Genomic DNA, 20,425 nt, shown 5'->3' on the forward strand with positions numbered 1-20,425 from the left:
GGCAAGGGGGGGCCTAGTACAATGACCCAAATTACTTAGACACCTGATAAATACTTAGTGAGGGAAGAGTGGAGGAAGAAAAACAAATTAACAATTTATATTGGACTTAAAGATTTGCACAAGACTTCATATATTATCTCATTTAATCTTTAAAACAATTTTGTGAGGCTTGCACTCCGCTTATCATCTTTTTTTTTAAGTGAGGAAACTGAGACTGAGCTTAAGTGAATTAATTTATCCAGGGATCAGGCAGCTTCTATCTGAGGCAGGGTTTCAATTCAGATCTTCCTCATCAATTCTAACACTGTATACTGTGCTCTCTAGCTGTCGGAGAAGATGAAGGTGATGATCTGCATCCTTGCAAATGAAAAAGGAAGTAGTTTTGAAACAGATTTCTAGGAGGAACATTTGAAAATCGACGTTTGATTTAAAAAAAATGACTTTAAGCATACTTAATTTCCATCTTCAGCTATCTGGTAGGTTAGTTGGGTATTTTTCTTTGTTCTTGAAGAGGACCAAAATTATAATGTGAGCAACATGAGGATGGAAAGTCAGTCACAAATAGTCCACATGATCTTTAGGGTGGATTCTCTAAATTTATCAATCTCACATTTCTTTTGCATTTTTAATACCAATAGAAAGTGAATGATGGGGTGGCTAGGTGGTACAGTGGATAGAGCACTGGCCCTGGAGTCAGGAGTACCTGAGTTCAAATCTGACCTCAGACACTTAATAATTACCTAGCTGTGTGGCCTTGGGCAAGCCACTTAACCCCATTGCCTTGCAAAAAAAAAAAACCCTAAAAAAAATTTAACATTATTGACTTGATAAAGACATAGACGTTAATGATATTCTTATCAAACTTGCAGATGACATGAAAATATCTACTCCCCATCTGACAAAGTCTAGATGTAAAATTTGATTTGATCATAAACTGTTATCTAATAAGAAAATTGAATATGGTAAGAGTAGGTTTGTATCTCTGGGCAAAAATTGACTTCACAAAAACAAATGGAGAAGACCTAAGTTTTCTGGAAAAAGCCCTGGGGGGTTTATTGGACTGCAAATTCAGTGAGTCATTACTGTGATTTATGTGCTCAAGGGTTTAATAAGAAGGGCATAGTTTTTGGAAGTAAAGCCTTGAGTCCCTGTACTCTGCCCTAAGTTCTTCACGTCAGGAAAAATATTGACCAGCTGGAGAGTGTCCAGAGAAGGTCAGCTCGGATATTTGTACCAGGAAACCAGTTATAACAGGAGCTGTTTAGCCTCCAGAAAAAAAGACTGGAGGAAACCTTATTAGCTATTTTCCAGTAGTTTAAGAGCTGACTTTTGGCAGAGCTATTAAACTTGTTCTCTTTGTCCCCAGAGGATAAAATTATTCATTTACACTTGAAGAATGGAAAAATTTCCATGTCCAAAGTAGAATTTGGTTGCCTCTAGAGGTGGTGGGTTACCTTTCACCTTTGAATACCTTTGGATGTTTTTGTTTTTTTTAGAAAGGCTGGATAGCTATTTGTCAGGAATGTAGGAGGACTTTTTTAAGTTTTGTTTTTTTTTTTTTTTGCAAGGCAGTGGGGTTTAAGTGGCTTGCCCAAGGCCACACAGTTAGGTAAGTATTAAGTGTCTGAGGTCTGATTTGAACTCAGGTACTCCTGACTCCAGGGCCTGTGCTCTATCCACGGTGCCACCTAGCCACCCCAAGGAGGGCTATTTTTAACACATGGATTGGACTATGATTTTGTGATCAGAAGGCCACTGAAATCCCTTCCAAGTCTGAAATTCTGTTTTTTTAATTACTTTCATGTTTTGTTTTAAGGTTTTCTAAATCCTATATATATGAGAAATCTCATTCAGTTCTTAGGCAACCCTATGAGGTAGTTGCTTGCAGGTATCTCTATTTTTCTCATCCAAAAAAATTGAATATTAGCTTCAACACTGCCTATCTTGCCTTATAAATCTTAAAGGGTAAGTCTAAGTTGGAGTTATTGCAAGTAATTAGTAAGACTTCTTGAAGTCCATGTGACTGATGCTGTAATATGGCATTTCTTTGTCCTACATTGGTTTCTTATCAAATATCACGTCTCTCACTTTCCAAAAATCTTAAATATGGCAGGGAATAAGGATATTTTTAAACTGTATACTTTTAATTTGATAGAAGTTTGAAGGGGTAAAACGAGCTAAAATTTTCTTTTTACATTTTCAGTGCAAAATTAGAGAAACATCTTGTTTTCATTTATCATCCATTTTTATAGATATTTGAATGATCCTTTACTATATTGCAAAGCATTTTTACTCATTTGGAGTCATTGAATTTTAAGTATGGAAAGAGACTTTAAAGAACATGTCATTCAACTTCTTTATTTTATAGATGAAAAATCAGACCAAGAAAGATTGAGTTGCCTAAGCCTTTGCTGCTCACTTGTTGCTGACTCTTGAGTTCAGTTTTATTTTTCTCATGATATATTTAATACTAAGAAACTAGTAGTATAAGCATATTATGGAATTACTTAAAAGAGTTCTTTTATCACCTAATGGTGATAATATTTACCCCTTTTTCTATCACTGGTTTCCTAGAAGCATTCTCTCATATACAATGAAAGTGTTTCTTTAATAAATGAAGAAATGTGATTCAATAGAAAGAGATTTTTATTCATTATTTTAGAACTTAAGTTACTTAACTTCTTAGGGATTGAACTAAATTACCCTACATTTCTTTGTTCTTCTAAGACAAAGTCTGTTTAATTCTGGCATTACAAATCACCAGTTTATTTTGTATTTAAATCAGGATTTCTAAACTGTAATATCTAAACACTTCTTTTGTCCCAAGGAAGTTCTAAACCAAGTTAAATGTTTTATTACACTTAGCTCTGGTTATAAGTTGAATTTGATTAAATTCATTTGAAAAGGTTGCATATACTAGTGCATATGCCAGTGTTTCTGCCCCAATTAGAGTGTATTTTAGTAAACATTTTTAGTTACAATAGAGCATTTATCCCCTTCCTCCTTATTGGAATATGTCATCATCTTTGCCTCATAAATTCTCTCCCACTTCTCCTAACTCTGCTCCCTTCATACTCTCACCCGAAGAGTTGTGGACCTTCTCACCATCTCTTCCATATCCAAGTTCTTGTTGATTTCAGCCTCCTCAACATCTCTTCTTTTCATCTGATCCTCACCACCACTCTACAACAGACCTTCACATGGTGATAGTCTCCCCACTCTAATCCATCCTCTGTTTAGCCATAAAGTAATTTTCCTGAAGTGCAGCTCATTCCTCTACTCTAAAAATTCCTTTGACTTCCTGTATTGCCTCCAGGATCAAACATAAGAGTATTTGACATTCAGAACATTGACATTCTCTTGTTCTGATTTGGTGACCAGCCTCCTGACTAGGGCATTCTTGTCTGGCTCCCCTATCCCTGGAGTGCTCTCCTTCCCTCCTTTTTATTTTATTTTATTTTATTTATTTATTTATTTTTGCAAAGCAATGGGGTTAAGTAGCTTTACCAAGGCCACACAACTAGGTAATTATTAAGTGTCTGAGGTCGGATTTGAACTCAGGTGCTCCTGACTCCAGGGTTAGTACTCTATCCACTTCACTTAGCTGCCCCCTTCCCTCCTTTAAGTCCCAACTAAAGTCCCATCTTTTGTAGAAAGCTTTACTCACCTTCATAATTCTAGTACCTTCTCTCTCTGTCTTTCATCATTTGTTAGATCCTTTCTTTGAATCCTCAGCCCTTAGCACAGTGTGCCTGGTGCTTAGTAGGTGCTTGATAAATGTTTATTAACTGATTGAATAGGATCACCTTTCCCATTGCCAAGATATTGCTAATAATTTAATGAATTACCTGGCCCGTTTGCATCCTCTGTCTGTCTGAGGTTACTCAGATCTTCTGATGTAGAACTTACGGAGTCTTCATCTGCAAGAAAACAAACAGTATTTCATTTTCTCCATTCAGAATCCAAATATCCCCCTCAAATTAATGGAAATGATGATGGAATAATATTGGAGTGGCTCAGTTTAGGATTTGAGGATGTGAACAAATTTCCTGAAAGGACCCCTCTAGTGTTTAGGGACAAAAAAGGTTTCCTTTGCTAAGGTGACAAAGTGAAGGAATGAAACAATAATGGGGATTTAGGAAAGAGTTTGGGATATGACTATTTGCTGGCCAGACTTCCTAAGGGGAGAAATAGCAGCTTAGAAATGAGAGACAGGGGCAAGGTGATCGACAGCAGGTGGGGGTGGGGAGGTTGAGGTCAGGGCTTATCTAGGAAGTAGCACTGAGAGAGAAATTAAGGACAGCTGCATGGTTGTTGTAGCTGGGCTAGATTTCTTAGGAAAGCTGTGGGAATTACTTAAGAAAATACTAAAGGCTAAGAATTAGCAAGGCTACACTTTGAAAGCATGACCTGCAATAAGGAGGCTTGAACTGTGGGGATGGGAGAGGGTTGAATACATGGGTCTCTGATGGTAGATAGGGATCAGTGTTGATGTTAGGCTAGCTCAGAAAGAGAGGAGGTAATTAGGGATACATAGATAAGGCTCTAGGAGCAAAGATGAGGTCATTAAGGACATGTTGATGAGTACAGTAGTTCAAAGACTTCTTTTTGAATTGGGCAAGGATCTATTGTTCTGCTGTTAGAGGCTTGTCTTGTGTCTGGGGTCAGAGATCTGCTGAGTCCTTGCTAGGGGGCAAAGGTGCAGTTCTTTGACCTAGTCAGAAGGGCAAAAATGATAGCAACATCTTTAAAAGGAAATTGGCTTCTCATTTCCATTATAATTTGGTATCTAGGCATTTTGATGAAAAACAATACTTTAAGAAAGTCTGTGAGGTGAGGCGGCTAGGTGGCTAAGTGAATAGAGCACTGGTCCCTTGAGTCAGAAGTACCTGAGTGCAAATCTGGCCTCAGACACTTAATAATTACCTAGCTGTGTGGCCTTGGGCAAGCCACTTAACCCCATTGCCTTGCAAAAATTTAAAAAAAAAAGTGAGATGAGAAGCTCATAGTGCAACTTCATTAAAATCCTTACTGATTAAAAAATATTTGTAATTCCTTTTTTAAACCCAAAAAGTAGAAAAACCTGGGAAAATCAGGAAAAGGGAAGATTATGCAATCTCTCATCTTGCACTGATAATGTATTCCTTGTAATATCTTTTCACCCCTACCTCCTCCAATTTCTGGGTTGAAGAAATAGACCATTTCCCATCTGACATCCTGTCTTAGTTGCTGATCCCCAGACTGAGTTGCTGCTTCTTAGCCTTTTGTCTCCTGGCACCTCCACTGAACCATACTCACCATCTTCTTCATTCCCAGGAACTGGGGAATTCCTGGAGGGTCTTCAATCTCTTCTCTACTCTTAATCTTTAAGACTGACTCTTGGGGCTTCCTCTTCCCTGCCTCACTTGACCTGGAGCTGAAAGGTATAGCTTTTCTATTATATTTTTTAAATAAAGTATTTTGTAGATTTTTAGGGGTGCTTATGGCACTGAAAGGTTAAATAACTTTTCTATAATCACTTAGTTGTAATGTGCCAAATCCAAGACCTGATTCCATGTCTTTCTGACTTCAGTTTTAGGTTTCTACTCAGCTATGCCGAACCATATAGACAAAGGAAACAGTTGTGTAAATATTAGAGAAAAAGTTGAATTTATCAAAAATATTTAAGGGTCAAAATACATTTAAAAATACATTTAAAAACTACAAAGAAAAATATTAATGAATAGAATTTACAGACATCTAAAATGAGGAAATTAGAATTGTATTCTAGCAAATAGATGATTTTATTTTAAAGCAGTAACATTAATTTTCAAGAAAAAACAAGATCTAAGAGGGCAGTAGGCCATCTCATATTTCTTTTTTTAGTACCAATAGAAAATGAATGATGGGGCAGCTAGGTAGCGCATTGGATAGAGCACCAGCCCTGGAGTCAGGAGGACCTGAGTTCAAATTTGGCCTCAGACACTTAATTACCTAGCTGTGTGACCTTGGGTAAGTCACTTAACCCCATCATCTTAAATAAAATTAAAAAAGATAAATGATCTGAAATAATTTGTTAGCAACAATACACAACTAAAAATCTCTAAAAGCCATACCTGGGAAAATCAAAATGAATGAAGAAGTGATTATTTGGAAATGATATTACAATGAATCTGAAGTTTCATCAATGTAGATATTTGATACAATAATTCAAATCACAAGCTATCCATGCCTGCCTATTCTTTGCTATTCTTTTCCATGTTTTTCAGGGCTTTTTTTTTAAAATCAGTTATTACTTGATTTCACCATGTGATCAACTCATTTTTGGTGACCATTTTTATTTCATTAAAAAAATTCCCTTTTTGATGACATCTTTGATGTTGCTTCCCACTCTTGTGCCACTCCTCTTCTGAACTTTTTTATTTCTTCTAAGGATTCTTCTAAGACCATATCCATATAAGCTATGCACAGAATTTTCTTGAAAATGTCAACTTTCTTGTACTTCCTAGCACTTATATTAGGGAGAAACTCTATAAATGTGAATGATGCAGAAAAGAAATAAGCATTTACTTCATATTCCTCTACATGTGAGAGACAGCAAAGGGAAAAGAAACACTATATATATTTGATTAATGGAAAGATAACTCAAGTTTGAACACTGGAGAATGTGTGAAGAGAAATTGTAAATGTGGGAAATGTAATAAAGAATTTAAATGTGAAACATATTTTTGTATTCTTGATAAAATCCCTGGTGGGGGGGGGAGAATTAAAGATGTGATCAGTGATTTAGCCTCAAAGCTCATCTCAGTATTTATCAATGTACTTACCCTGGAGAGAAGTTCTATCATTGAAATTAATATGGCAGTGGCTTCATTTAGAGATTAGTCCAGAACATTCCAAAGAATCTAGTCAGGTGAAAAGCCTTATCTATATGTTTTGCAAAGCATTTTCATTCATTGACTATCTAGCATTGTATATATATATATACTCATTCCCCTTCATTCTGGAATCTTTCTGGAGAATAATCTAGTAAAAATTAGAAAAAACAAAGATACCCTTTATCTGAACATTTCCAGCTTTAAAAGCATCCACTGAAAATTACGATGAAATAAAGCAATAACCAATGAACTATTTCCTCATGTATTTTCATAGCAGAATTATTTGTAATTGTAAAAAGTTAGAAGCAACCTTAATGAGAATGGCTGAATAGATTTTGGTTCACTTATGTAAAAGGATAGTAAGATATTTTAATCAAAAAGTAGGAAGAAATACTGAAAGACTAATACAAAGCAGATGAGCAGAATATCTCCTACTTATGGCTGAAGGAGCAGAAAAGGTAAATGTCAAGAGAGAGACAAACTTAAGGATGAAAAAATTGCAAAGTTTAAGTGACTTTATTAATAATTTTGGTTTGTAACCATTTTAAAAATGTTTCAACAATTCTTGCCTGTCATTAGATTTCTGAACTTAACTGTGTCTAAACTTTCTCTTTTTATATGTATAATTCTTGGACCTTCAACTGTTTCAACTTCCTTATCTGTATTTTGAATTAGATAAAAATAAAATTAGTGTTTTCAGAATATGTTGTAACAATTAGTTCTTTCTATTCCAAATGTAGCTTAATATGTATTGTTTAATTAATGATCACCTCGATTAAAACTATTTTGTATAAATGTAGAATAGAAATATATGTAAAAATTTCAGGCATGAGATTAATTTGTAGGCTGTTATTTTGATACTAGAGACTGTAAAAATAGTTGATTCTTATTAAATAATCAATAAATTTTGCATAACTGATTTTTAAAAAAAATTTAGACAAGTTTCCAGTGACATTGAAACTTTAGTGCCTTCAGCTTGCCATCTCTTGTTTTTTTTTTTTGTTTGCTTTTTTTTAGACTTTAGCAAGGCAATGGGGTTAAGTGGCTTGCCCAAGGCCACACAGCTAGGTGATTATTAAGTGTCTGAGGCTGGATTTGAACTCAGGTACTCCTGACTCCAAGGCCAGTGCTCTATCCACTGTACCACCTAGCCACCCCTAGCTTGCCATCTCTTAAAATATTCTAAGGAATATTCTAAACTGATAAGAGATTTCCATTTTGAAAAATCTTTTAAAAGCTGGAGAAACTTAAGACTTTAAAATATGATCTGTTCTTTTTTTAAGGTCTTAATTTTTAATATCTCCTAGACTGCTTTGTAATTTTGTGAAGTTTAAGGATACCTCTTTAAATACTTAAAATAAAATACAGAATGTTACCAAGGAAATAAGTAATTTTGACATAATTTTCAAAACTTTTTAAAAAGTTTACAGATTATTAAAAAGTTCTGTTTTAATGACTGAAAATTTAGTTTATCTAAATATGTTCATTTTCTGCTCTTCCTGAAGTAATGTCTGTTTCATACAAGAGTTGAACTATCTTTCAAATTAGATTGCTCAATAGAAACTTGCCAGAATAGAACTGCTACATGAGAAAAATGTTCCTGATAGTAGAGGGGAGTTCTGTTAGTTTTTTCTTTCTGTCCTTTGACTGGGACAGAAGATGGGTTGTTAGATGTGTCTATATATTAGTGGGCATTCTTTTCTATCCCGTTTTTCTGCTTGGATGGTTTGCTTCCGTCCTACTTATACTGGGAGATAAAATGGAAAAATAAGTGTACTACATATCAAGTAAAGCATCAACTGTAAAATAGTCTTACTTGACCATTGGATAATTTGGCTGTTTTTCTTTTTTTTTTTTTAAATGAAGTAGTAATAAGAGAAGGGAGATTGAGGATTTAATCACGTAAATGGCATTCTTTATTCCAAGTGATTGTGGTAAATTTCTTCCATGTCGCTAGTGGAAGGATTAGAATTTTAGGAATAAGTCATTACTTCATTTGAACGGTTTGGAATTAGTTGCCTGCTCTTGTTTATTTTTAAATTATTCATTTATTAAAATAAAAAAATTCCTTAAAACTCATGTGACAGTGGTTCGATGACCAATGATCCATAAAGTCCATGCATGATACTTATTTCTTTTGAGGCTATATAATTTGGAAGTTCAATGTAAGATTTTTGATTAGGGTAGAAAGTTACTAGATGGCAAGTTATAGAAGAAATCCATGCTGTCTTGGGGAATAGGACTAAAATTCTTGAAACTTGGAGGTACAATGTTGCTACATTTGATGTGCATACTGTAGGTGTATAGTATGTTTATTGAATTGACATGAGATACTTGTTCTAGGAAAGTAAAATATAGAGGAACTATTGTTTAAGTAAAATCCTATTTTCAGGGCAAGAACCCTGAAAGGTGGAGCCAGAAGACTCAGAGTCTTGCTTCTGCTTATTAAATCATGGAATCTTGAACCAGTTACTTGAATTCTCTTTGCCTTAGTTTCTTTACTTTTAAAATGGGAATAAGTCACGTACAATTTAGGATTTTTTTTTTGTGATTATCAAATTCAGTGATATATGTTAAAGTAATGGTATAGATAAATGTAAGCATAAGCATTATTATCCAATTAGCTTTTTAGTTTGGTATGTTTAAATAGACATAGGCCAGACATGAAATGCTTACTCTGTGTTAGACAACATGTTAGAAGATGATCAGGGAAAACTAGATAAAACAAGCTGTTTAGTATCTTCAAATTTTTTTCCTTTAAAAAAATGTTCATTGCCTTCTATAAATGTTTTTGGCAGATAATTTCTTAGAGACTTTTTGAGGGTTGTGAGTTTGGAACTTCGTTCCAGGTTGTTGAATTTGTTGACTGTCAGAAAGGTAAAATATCATGTATTTTTTTTCTCCCATCTATATCCTGAGATTGTAGGCACAATTCACAGGATTCTGTGTTTATAGTTATACCAGAAAAGGTTTTTAAAAGCCATACTATGCTCATTTTATACATATACTGGGGACCCTCTAGGTTAAGAGATAGTTAAGGTAAAACGTTAAGCAGTAGAACTAGGGTTTTAACCTACGTCTTCTGATAACAAATCCAATGATCTAACTACAGATTTGCCAAAACTTATTTCTAAAATAGATCTACAAGCTGATAACCCTTTTCTATTTGTACATTTGTAGTCGTGATGAAGCATCTGAAGAGAAGCAGATGGTGATTTTGTAGTCAGAGACTATCCACCTCTGCAGATTTTGATATAGGTAACCTTTGGTAAGTCACTCAGTTGCCTTAGATATTAAATGAGAGGGTTGAATTTAGATTGGTTATCCAACATGAATTTATGAACACTTTCCTTGTCATATTCTTTTAAGTTTTGTTTTGCTTTAAAAATGTCTATAAATTATAAAGAGGAAAAAACCTTTTCCCTTCATCATGATTTCCTTTTACAGATGTTTCTTCAAGGTCTTCAGATTTCTTGCTGCTACATCTGTGACTTTATTAACATGATATTTATATATGTTTGTGCATTTTTAAAGAACGATGTTTTTCTAAGTCTCAGTTTTTCCCTTTAGAATATGTTTAATATGAAATGTTGTGGTTATTACTCTTTAATTATTTGAGTTAGTATTCCTTTGGAAGAGGAGGGAATATCACCTTATAGATTTTTTTTTTAAATATCTAAATAGAAAAACAATCTTGTAACCTGTCAAGCAAAATAAAATCTCATGTTGTCCATGTCCAAAATAAGTTTCATTCTTTATCTTCACTCCTATCAGAAGGTTGACAGGAATGTTTGCTTATATTTCAGTGTTACTTGACTCAAAACTCATCAAAGGTACACAACTCTTCTCTTCGTTTTGAAGCATAAGGTATTCCTTTCCACATACCATAATTTTCAACAACTTTAGTTACTTGTAATTCATTTATTTTGACCTCATAAGAAATTATTTCCCAAATTCTTCTCATACCCTTTTCTTAGTTTCTACCTTGCCCAACTTAGACCTAGGCACATAGAATCATAGGATTTTGATAATGGAAGCTTAAAGATGATTTTTTTTTTTAGACTTCAATATAGGTATCGGTACAATGGAAAGAGCACCTAACTTAGTAGATTAACATTTCTATACCAAAACCAATACAAAACTGAATGACTTTGGGCAAGTCATTTAGCCTATTATGAATCTCGGATTTTTTTTTATTTGTCAGAAAGACACTATAAAACACCTCATTGCAGAGTATTGTTTTTGTTTTGTAGATGAGGAAAGCTGACCCTTAAAGAAATTAGATGATTCTTTTAAGTCATATATTATAGGAAAGGAAATTCTAGTCTCTAGCAGCAGCAGTTCCACATCGATGCTGTTTCTGTCACATCATGCTTCCCTGGGTGTTCAACAACTTTCCCCCTTGTTTGGTATGAATCTACTTTGCCCAGATACTTTTGTATTTTAACATTTTGCTTATAAGAATTCTCCATTTCCAAATCAATTTTATCTATCTTGTCTTACCTATCTTTACCATTCACAGAATCTGATTATTTCACTAATTGTTTCTGTAAACACATTTTATGATTTTCACTGGTTTAAAATAAAATATTTGCACACTTTAATACCTACCTCTGTTGTTCATTTCCATTTTTATATCTCTTTGTTTTGTAGGTCTTTGTCCTCCATTATTTTCTAGTTTTTGTGATTGTTCTGTAATATGTCCCAGAATAGCATCCAACTCAGTGAAAAATTTCATACTTTTAGTTGTGCCCAAGTCTTGAGAATTTTTTACAATCTTGTACTCGTGTTTCAGATTTTTATATTTTGTTCTACACTGTTTCCAGTCTCTCTCTATTCCAAATTTCTGAAGTTTGGCAGCAATTTGTTCGAATATTCTTTTATTTCTCATAGTTCCCTCCAGTTGTTTTTGAATGTTTTTGTCTGACCAAATGCCTATTAGAGCCCTGACTTCATTTATAGTCCAGTGTTTTCCTCCTTCATTTGAGACACTTGGAATAAATGTTGGCTTATTAGGAGAATCCAGTATTGATGTTGGTTTACCTGTATTAGCTGGGAGCAAAAAGGGGGGAAGAAAGAAAATATTCAGTAAGGAAGATATTTTTATTTGGAAGTATAATAACTTAATTACATTTTCCCCAAAACTAATAAGGGTTAAGTAACTGGCAAAATTGTTCATTTTCATATCACTGTATGAATTTATTAACAAACTTGAATTTTTTTATCCCAGATTTTCATCTTTACCATCTTAAGTCTCTTCTTTTGTTGAAACTCATTGTCTTTCTGGAAAAAATGAATATACATCTTTGTATCATATGTTATTTATAGGTAAATATTTACATTTGCTTAAGGAAGTAGTTTACTAAACCTAATTCTTATAACCTATTTCTTCTGACATTCTCTTTCCAGGTTTTTGCACCTTTGGAAAGCCATGGAAAGGACATACTGACCTGATACCTGTTCTCTTGGTGGAGAAATTTAGGCTCTTAATTCCTAGAATGCTATAAAGTGGATTTGAATCCTTTCCCCCTCTTTCCTCCCCTTGCTTGTGCAAAAAATGGCTTGAAAAGTTATTGTTACTTTTTTTTTTTATTGTTTTATTTTGTTTTTCCAAGGCAATGGGGTTAAGTTGTTGCCCAAAGCCACACAGCTAGGTAATTATTAAGTGTCTGAGGCTGGATTTGAACCCAGGGACTCCTGACTCCAGGGCTGGTGCTCTATCCACTAGCTCCACCTAGCCGACCCAAGTTATTGTTATTTAAAGAATGACTTAAATTCCAGATGATTATGAATTAAGGTTAAAGTAATCATTTGTTTTGGAATGTCCTTTTTTTCTATTTGAGATAAATGAAGAGGGAGCATAGGGCAGCATCACAACCCTAGATATCTTTAGCTGTTATATTACAGAGAAGAAGAATTCTTTCTACTTTTAACCTTAGTACTGGAAAGAGAAGAGTTATTTTTCCTATTCCTGATTAGAAATACCTTCACTTTTATTCCATTTTCATTTTCATTTTCAAACTTAAACTGTCTCACTTTACCATTGATCTTTTTTTTTTTTTTTTTTTTTTTTTTTTTTGCTCCATCATACTATACCTAGTCCCATTGGTCTGACATGAGAAATAAAAAGTAAAGGATCCTTTGGATTGTTCTCACCATCGTCTAGTACAACTGGTATTTTACCTGAAGGAAGCACAAAGTTTCCATTTGGCAGAAGTAGTAGTAGTACTTTTAAATGTATTATATCTGACCAGATATTGATGAAAGTAGATGTTAGTGATTTGGGCTAGGTTTAATAGCAATTATGTCATAAATTTTTAAAGAGATGTTTTACAAATATAACAGTATAGTATAGTATAGTATAGTATAGTATAGCAAATTTAATTAAATTATGATTAGTTATTTAATATTTAAATTGAGAAATTTATTAGTTGCCTCCTATCAACATTTTAATTTCATGTATAGTGCTATCCTGTGCAGTTGGGACTAGCCCTCCAATGCAAAGGAAAGATCCCAGTCCTGTAGTGTATTCAGGCTTTCCACAGTTTAGGGTCAGCTTTCTCTATCTTGATTCATACAATATATAAATTTTGGAAAAGTATGCAAACTTTTAAATGCCTTAAGGGTTTCTGTTTTTTAAAGGAACTCTTGTTTTTGTAATAGTGACCTAATTTTCATTTTTATGTTAATGGATTTTTATAAAGTTTGGTACAGATGTGAATTATTCAGTTATCAAGGAAGTTAATGGCTATATCAAAGAAAATTGACAGAAAAAATAAATAAAAAATAAAGGACCAAGTAGTTGTAGGGGTTTCTTTAAATTGGCATATGAAGTTGAATCATAAATTCAGTGAGGTATTTGGTGTTTTAGGTTTGTTTCTTCCTGGGCCAGTGATTTGATTGGTGGAGGGTGCTAGTGAGGAAATCCTTTAGTTAATGCAAATCATCACTAACTCTGCAACTTTGTCTTAGTGTTACTAGAGCACGAGAGGTTATATGACTAGCTAGTATGTCTTGGTACTAAAGAGTGAGGCAATAGTTTTTCACTGATTTGTTTCACCACATATTTGAATTATATATGTAGTATAGCTATTATGCAATTATCATTTTTTTGATTGCTAGGTTGCTGGAAAAAGTTTTAATTATTGAATGATTGTTTGGTTTCATTATTTATTTTGTTGGGAAGTAAGTATCTCCAGTTGAATATAATTATAATATAGAGATACAGTATTTGATATCATTGAGTGCTTAGTATGAACTAAGAGGTTTATAAGAGCAGACAGCATTTTATAGAAGGTAGGAAAATTTTGGTGGTTAATTACCTTTCTATTAATTACTAAATGATAAATGCAATATTATAGTCATTATTTATTGCAGTTAGAATTTAGGGAATTTACAACTAAGGATTTTAGAACTAGGAAAAGTGTTGGTTATTTAATTTAATATTTTTTGAGTGCCACCAAAAATTCTGAACCAACTTAGGCAACCTTTTAGAAATAAATACATGAGGTATAATTTGATACTCCTTGGAATATATTTCTCTTATTACATACTCAGATTTTTAGTTTAAAGTAAAAAGTACTTCTTTCAGTGTTTGTATACACTTCTTGCCTCATCTCATATTCATACCCTGAACCTGTTGACTGTGACCAGCTGATATCATTTATCTGTTCTTAATAGTCATAAACATTCTGTTAGTATGTATCAATGAGCATTTTGCATAAGTTTACATCCTTGAATTTTTTGTTTCATTTTTCCTAAGGTGGTAGAAGAGGAAAAGAAACTTCTTTGTCACAGTGAGATGACCCTGGGTATCAAGTCTGTTCTTTTCCAAATGAGAAAAAAATTCTTTGAGTTGAAAATGAAAAGACTTCCTTCCCTCTTTTTTTTTTCTCTTCCAGGTTAAAGTTGGTCTTCTTGGATTATAGTAGCCAAACTTTGCACTAGATATAGAAGCTAGATCATTCTTAGTGACTGACTCCTTAGCAGTTCTGAAATGAGATTTAAATTATAGCTTTCCCTAATTCTTTGCATAATCTAAAAGCATTATATACAAATCAAATCAAGATCTTTGAACAGGTCTAAAACAATTTCATTATAATGTCACTGATAAAGTCTATTGTAATATTAACACAAGCTTCCAGTAATATTAAATCATTTTAGTTTTTGTGAGTTTAAAAAAAATCAGATGTACGTGGTCAGAAATTTAGAGATCATTTTGTTCAAACCCCTCATTTTTTCAGGTAATGAAATTTAAGGTCCAGAGAAGTTAAGCCAAGTGGTAAGAAAAAGTGAAATGAAATAACCTCAGTTATGATTTAATTTATCTTTGTAGGGAAAGGATTAAGGAATTGAAGCTTTCGGGCAGGTTATAAGGAGATTAGTAAAGAGCCTTCATTTACAGAGAGGGTTTTGGAGTCAGAATCCTCCTTTTTTTTCCAAGGGCAAGTTCTAAAGACTGCAAAATTTTGAATACAGTTCATATGCCTGCAAGGACTTTGGCACTTCTTAACAACCCCCCCCCCAAAAAAAACCCCCAAAAAACAAACATGCCCTGCCTTTCAGAGCTACCCACTTTTGAAAAAAGGAAGGCAAGAGGGAAAACTAGCATAAACATTTTTACATTAAAAACCTTTTACTTTTCAACAATAGGAAACTGAGGCTAACTGCTGGGTCACAGTGGCCTCCAAGATAGTTTCTAAGTGATAATCCTTTGCAAAGAAGAATCCTCCCCCAATAGAAGGACCATATCTTCTAGAACATCCATCTTTTCTCTTCTCCACCCTTTATTATGTTCCCCTCCTTGTTTATCAGAATCCTCAGGAAAGTTCTTAGGATTTTCACTAAGGATGATGAAGGTGAAGGTAAAGGGGGAAAAAACTAGGAAGAGAAGAAAATATTCCTTGAAAGTTCCCCATTGTGATCCACTGAAAGACTTGTGAAGTCAAAAGACTTGGGGCACTTAGAAATGGTTTAGAATGTCATTGTCAAAAAGGCTTGTTCTTTGGCAGTTTCTCAAGTGTCATCTTGAGGCACCTTGAACTGGTTAGACCTAGATCCTTTCAGCTCTGGAGCTTGCTGACAACTCATGAGTGGCCAGACTCAGAAAAGCCTGGAAAGGCTTGCATAAATTGATGTTGAGTGAAGTGAGTAAAACCAGGAGAATATTGTACATATTAATAGCAACATTATGAGATGCTGGACTTAACTCCTCACAGATTTGTGATGAAAATGCCATCCACATCCAGAGTAAAACTATGGAGTCTGAATGTAGAACAAAGCATACTATTTTCATTTTTTGAAACTTGTTTTATGGTGGTTGTTTGTACCTTTCTCATAGTTTTTCTCCCTTTATTTCTGATTCTTTTTTCAAAACATATACAATATGGAAATGCATTCAATATGATTATACATATATTACCTCTGTCTGGGGAGGAAAGGGAGGGAGGACTCAAATGTGGAACTCAAGCTTATAAAAAGATGGATGAATGTTGAAAACTATCTTTGCAGGTAATTGGAAAAAAATAGGATACAGAAAGAAAAACAATTGTTTAGAGAATGACATTAATGTGAATCAAATTTATTCATCTTCATAGAAATCTAATCATTGACTATTGTTAAAAAATGAAAAACTATAAAAAATTTAGTTTGGGATGGAAGGAGGAATAAATGGTCTTCCATTAGTAGTCCTACATATTATTTTGGATAGATTTATCGTTATAAACAAGAGACAATGTCTGTGAAAAAGAAAATAGTCTATAAGTGTCAGCTGCCATAGTTATTAAATAGTGATTTGTGAATTCATGCGTCATGATTTGATTTTTTTTATTTGCCTGTTGTCATCTTTCTGAGAATATGATGTTAAGGGTTAATGTACTTGTGCACAAATGTGCCTTTAACAGGTATGTTGGGGGTGGGGAGGGTGGGGAAGCTTAATTTACCAGTACTTCAAGCACGAAGCCCATTTTAATCATATTTTTTTGTTTTGCCTCCTTTCTAAATCTGTCATTTTCAACTACAGTAAATAATGGAAAGAACAATAAGTGGTGAATAACATTGTGTAGTTTCAGAATAATTCTTGTTGATTACTTAAGCTAATTTGTATAAAAATTTATCATAGAGCAGAATTGTTTGTTTCACTTGGAAGAGACCATAGAAGAATCTAAAATCAGGCATTCTAATTCATTTTATGGCTTATTAACAATTGGAGTCTGAATAGAAACCTATTGCTTTATATATTTTTGAATATTTTGAAAAATACAGGCTACTAATTTTGAGTTATGGAAAACTAATTTAGCAATTTGTTTTTATAGGTTTTTGATAATCTGGAAAAAATGCCATGGCTAATTCAGGGTTTAATCCAGGTTTTAAATAATAGGCATTTCTAGCAAATGCTCACTGAGCTCTTAGTGTCATTTTAATGAGGTTATGCTATTTTTACAGATTATAATGGTGCTTTCTTATAAGCAGACCATAAATTAGATACTGGGTTTTTCTATTTTAATTCTTGCTTCTAAGCTACATACATATAAATATGTACTTTAAAGCCCTGCAATCTAATAGTTCATTGTTAGAAATAAAACATAGGAGGAATATTTTTGTTTTTTACCTTTGGTGTTTTCTGGAGCTGTACCTGGGTCCAGCTGGGTCTCAGTTGCCAGGAACCAGTTGTCTTCATCCTTTGGTAATTGTGAGACAGGTTTATATTGTAATATTGCATCCAGCTCATGGAAGAATTTCATAGTTTTGGAGTCATCCCCAGAGTTATGGGCAAATTTAACTGTCCTGTACTCATACTTCAGATTTTTATACTTTGCCCGACACTGTTTCCAGTCTCTGAAAATGCCTTTTTCCTGAAGCCTTTTGGCAATGTAGATGAATATTCCTTTATTTCTTAGTGTTCCATAAAGTTGCTTCCTTATATTTTTTTCCGACCAGACAGTTAGTAAAGCTTTAACCTCCTCTTCAGTCCAGTGCTTTCCTGCTCCACTCTCCATGTTGAAAGTGACCTGGAAATGATTCACTATTTCTAGCCAAGATTTTGTTTCCTAGGAAACCAGACGACTGGTTGTCAATAAGCTCCACAGAGCTGAAAGGATCTAGTTTAACTGGTTCAAGCTGCCTGAAGGGTGTAACTTGAGAAACTGCCAAATAAGCAGGCTTTGTGATTAAGAGCAAAGACCTAAATGATTATTAGTCTGCTGGGTGTCTCTAAGAGGGAGAACCTATTTTCTATTAAGAAGAAAAAAACAATTTTTAAAATTTCTTTTTAACTCTTGCATAGTATACGGTTTTATTTTTAAAAATTGATTAAAACCCTAAAAAAATGAAGTAAAAGACACCTTTACTGATCTGGGTGATGCCAGGTTGACCTAATGACTTAAATATATCCATTTTCTATAATTGATATACTAGGGATAAATATGTTCATTTTTTAGTGCTTCATACTTTACAAAATGTTTTGTTTGAAACCGTTTGAGGTAAATAATGTAGATATAATTGACAGATGGAAAGAAACCAAGAGACATAGATATAATGTTACTCATCCATAACCCCATAACTTTTACATATTTTGAGCCACAAGTCTTCCGAATCTTTCCAGTATTATTTCCATTAATAACCTGATAGAAAGGACAATTGATAATTTTAATGTGTGTTATTTACAATTATTCATTTGTTAAGATAGTTGGTGGGAAAATATTAAATTGAAAACATTTAACAGAAGAAGCTGAGTAATATAAATACATTTGGAAAATAAATGTGAATGTGTCAACCAACTGAATCTTCTCGGACTGAATTAATGTGGTTCAAAGAGTCAGGTTGGTTTTATATGGACACATAACCTTTTTCTATTATCATATTCAGATTTCAGTTCAAGAAATGTTTGTTAGGATCCTACTATGTACATGGTATTGCGTAAGCCCTTGTTCTGGAGTATAGAGGGATGAAAAACCAGGCACTCAAGTTGATTATAGAAGGGCTGTGATTTATATATAGATTAGTCTAATAGTATCGAAGGAGAATTGCAGAGAAAGTGCTCAAGGAAAATAGAACTGGTATACTGTTTAGCTCAAAATGAAAGATTGGGATTTTTTTAGGTTTTTGCAAGGCAAACTGGGTTAAGTGGCTTGCCCAAGGCCACACAGCTAGGTAATTATTAAGTGTCTGAGACTGGATTTGAACCCAGGCACTCCTGACTCCAGGGCTGGTGCTTTATCCACTGCACCACCTAGCCACCCCTGAAAAAGCGATTTGGTATCAGTCCCCACAAGTAAACAGGTTGAGTTTGGGGAATGGCTAGTTAATTAATCTAGTTGAACTGGCAGATAGAGTGCAGGAAGGTGAGGGGTATGAAATAAGGCTGGAAACATTATGTTAGAGTGTGGTTTTGGACAACTGAACAAAGCTAAGAAGTCTCTAGTTTATTCTTGCATTTGTTTTTGTTTTTGCAAGGCTATGGGGGTTAAGTGGCTTGCCCAAGGCCACATAGCTAGGTAATTATTAAGAGTCTGAGACCAAATTTGAACTCAGGTCCTCCTGACTCCAGGGTTGGTGTTCTATTCACTGTGCCACCTAGCTGCCCCCTAGTTTATTCTTTAGGTAATAGAAAGTTCACTGAAGGTTTTTGAGCTGGGTCATAAAATGGTGACACCTATATACATTTAATATAACATTTATATTTAAATCTAGTGTGATTGTTATAGACTTTTTTTTAATACAAATGTGTGTGTGTGTGTGAGAGAGAGAGAGAGAGAGAGAATGAATATATGTACCCACACACATACTGGCATACAGTATGTATATCATAGTTCTACAAAGTTTATCAAGTAGGCAGTTTGAATGGTGATACCTTTTTTTGTGTTCACAGGGGTCAGGAGAGTGCTGGAATTGTGACAAGTGATGGATATGGTTTAATGCCAACAATTCGAACCCATAAGGTAATATGCTTTATTTTTCTTATTTTCCAGTTGTCATTAAAAACAAGGTACTCATAATTTAATAGCAAACACAACTAGCAGTTTATGGGAAAATGATTAAGTATGCAATAAGTGATGGAATTTTAAAGTTAGTATAATGTTTCATGTGTTGTTCATAAAAGCAGTAAGTGCTCAGTTATTTTGGAAAATAGTGGCATTATTTGAATTTAAATTTCTCCTTTTAAGTACCTTAAAATGAGAAGGTATATCTTTAAGAAACATATTTAGGCCTAAGAATTTTCCTTTTTTTTGATACTTAGGTTCCAAGTAAATCAGAGCCTAAATGTTTATTACATTACCTTCAGAATCTTATTTCTCTAATTGGTTTGGTTGTCCTATTTTTTCATTCTAAGGGAAGAAAATCCTGTTCATATCAAAGTTTTGATTTCTTTATCATTGGCTTATCAGATTTAAAAAAATATTTAAGGCAATGGGGTTACGTGACTTGCCCAAGGTCACACTAGGCAATAATTAACTATCTGAGGTCGAATTTGAACTCAGGTCCTTCTGACTCCAGGGCCTATGTTCTCTCTACTACACCACCCAGCTGCCCAGAAATATAGATTAATAAAAAAAAATGTGATAAGGATT

At 33.8% G+C, this 20,425-nt stretch overlaps 2 protein-coding genes across 4 annotated transcripts in view; one reads left to right on the top strand and one right to left on the bottom strand.

Moving 5' to 3' along the window:
* The window catches only part of LOC141517907 (uncharacterized), a 30,127-nt gene extending 12,198 nt beyond the window's left edge, over positions 1–17,929 (bottom strand). Inside the window, exons 1-3 of one of the 2 annotated variants that reach the window (XM_074229370.1) lie at positions 17,467–17,929; positions 11,469–11,909; positions 3,849–3,920 (exon numbers count right to left, since the gene is read on the bottom strand). In XM_074229370.1, coding sequence (XP_074085471.1) covers positions 3,849–3,920; positions 11,469–11,909; positions 17,467–17,854 — 901 coding nt within the window. In that variant the 5' untranslated portion in view covers positions 17,855–17,929. The remainder of the gene's footprint in view (positions 1–3,848; positions 3,921–11,468; positions 11,910–17,466) is intronic. The other variant, XM_074229369.1, reaches the window with a different exon arrangement.
* Positions 1–20,425, top strand: part of PPAT (phosphoribosyl pyrophosphate amidotransferase) — a 45,974-nt gene that overhangs the window by 12,708 nt on the left and 12,841 nt on the right. The window contains exons 1-2 of one of the 2 annotated variants that reach the window (XM_074229373.1): positions 8,290–10,125; positions 19,726–19,795. In XM_074229373.1, the coding sequence (XP_074085474.1) occupies positions 19,772–19,795 (24 nt within the window). In that variant the 5' untranslated portion in view covers positions 8,290–10,125; positions 19,726–19,771. Of the gene's footprint in view, positions 1–8,289; positions 10,126–19,725; positions 19,796–20,425 lie in introns of those variants that run through there. The other variant, XM_074229372.1, reaches the window with a different exon arrangement.

Source organism: Macrotis lagotis, chromosome 3 (assembly GCF_037893015.1).
Source record: "Macrotis lagotis isolate mMagLag1 chromosome 3, bilby.v1.9.chrom.fasta, whole genome shotgun sequence".
Taxonomy (NCBI): Eukaryota; Metazoa; Chordata; class Mammalia; order Peramelemorphia; family Peramelidae; genus Macrotis; species Macrotis lagotis.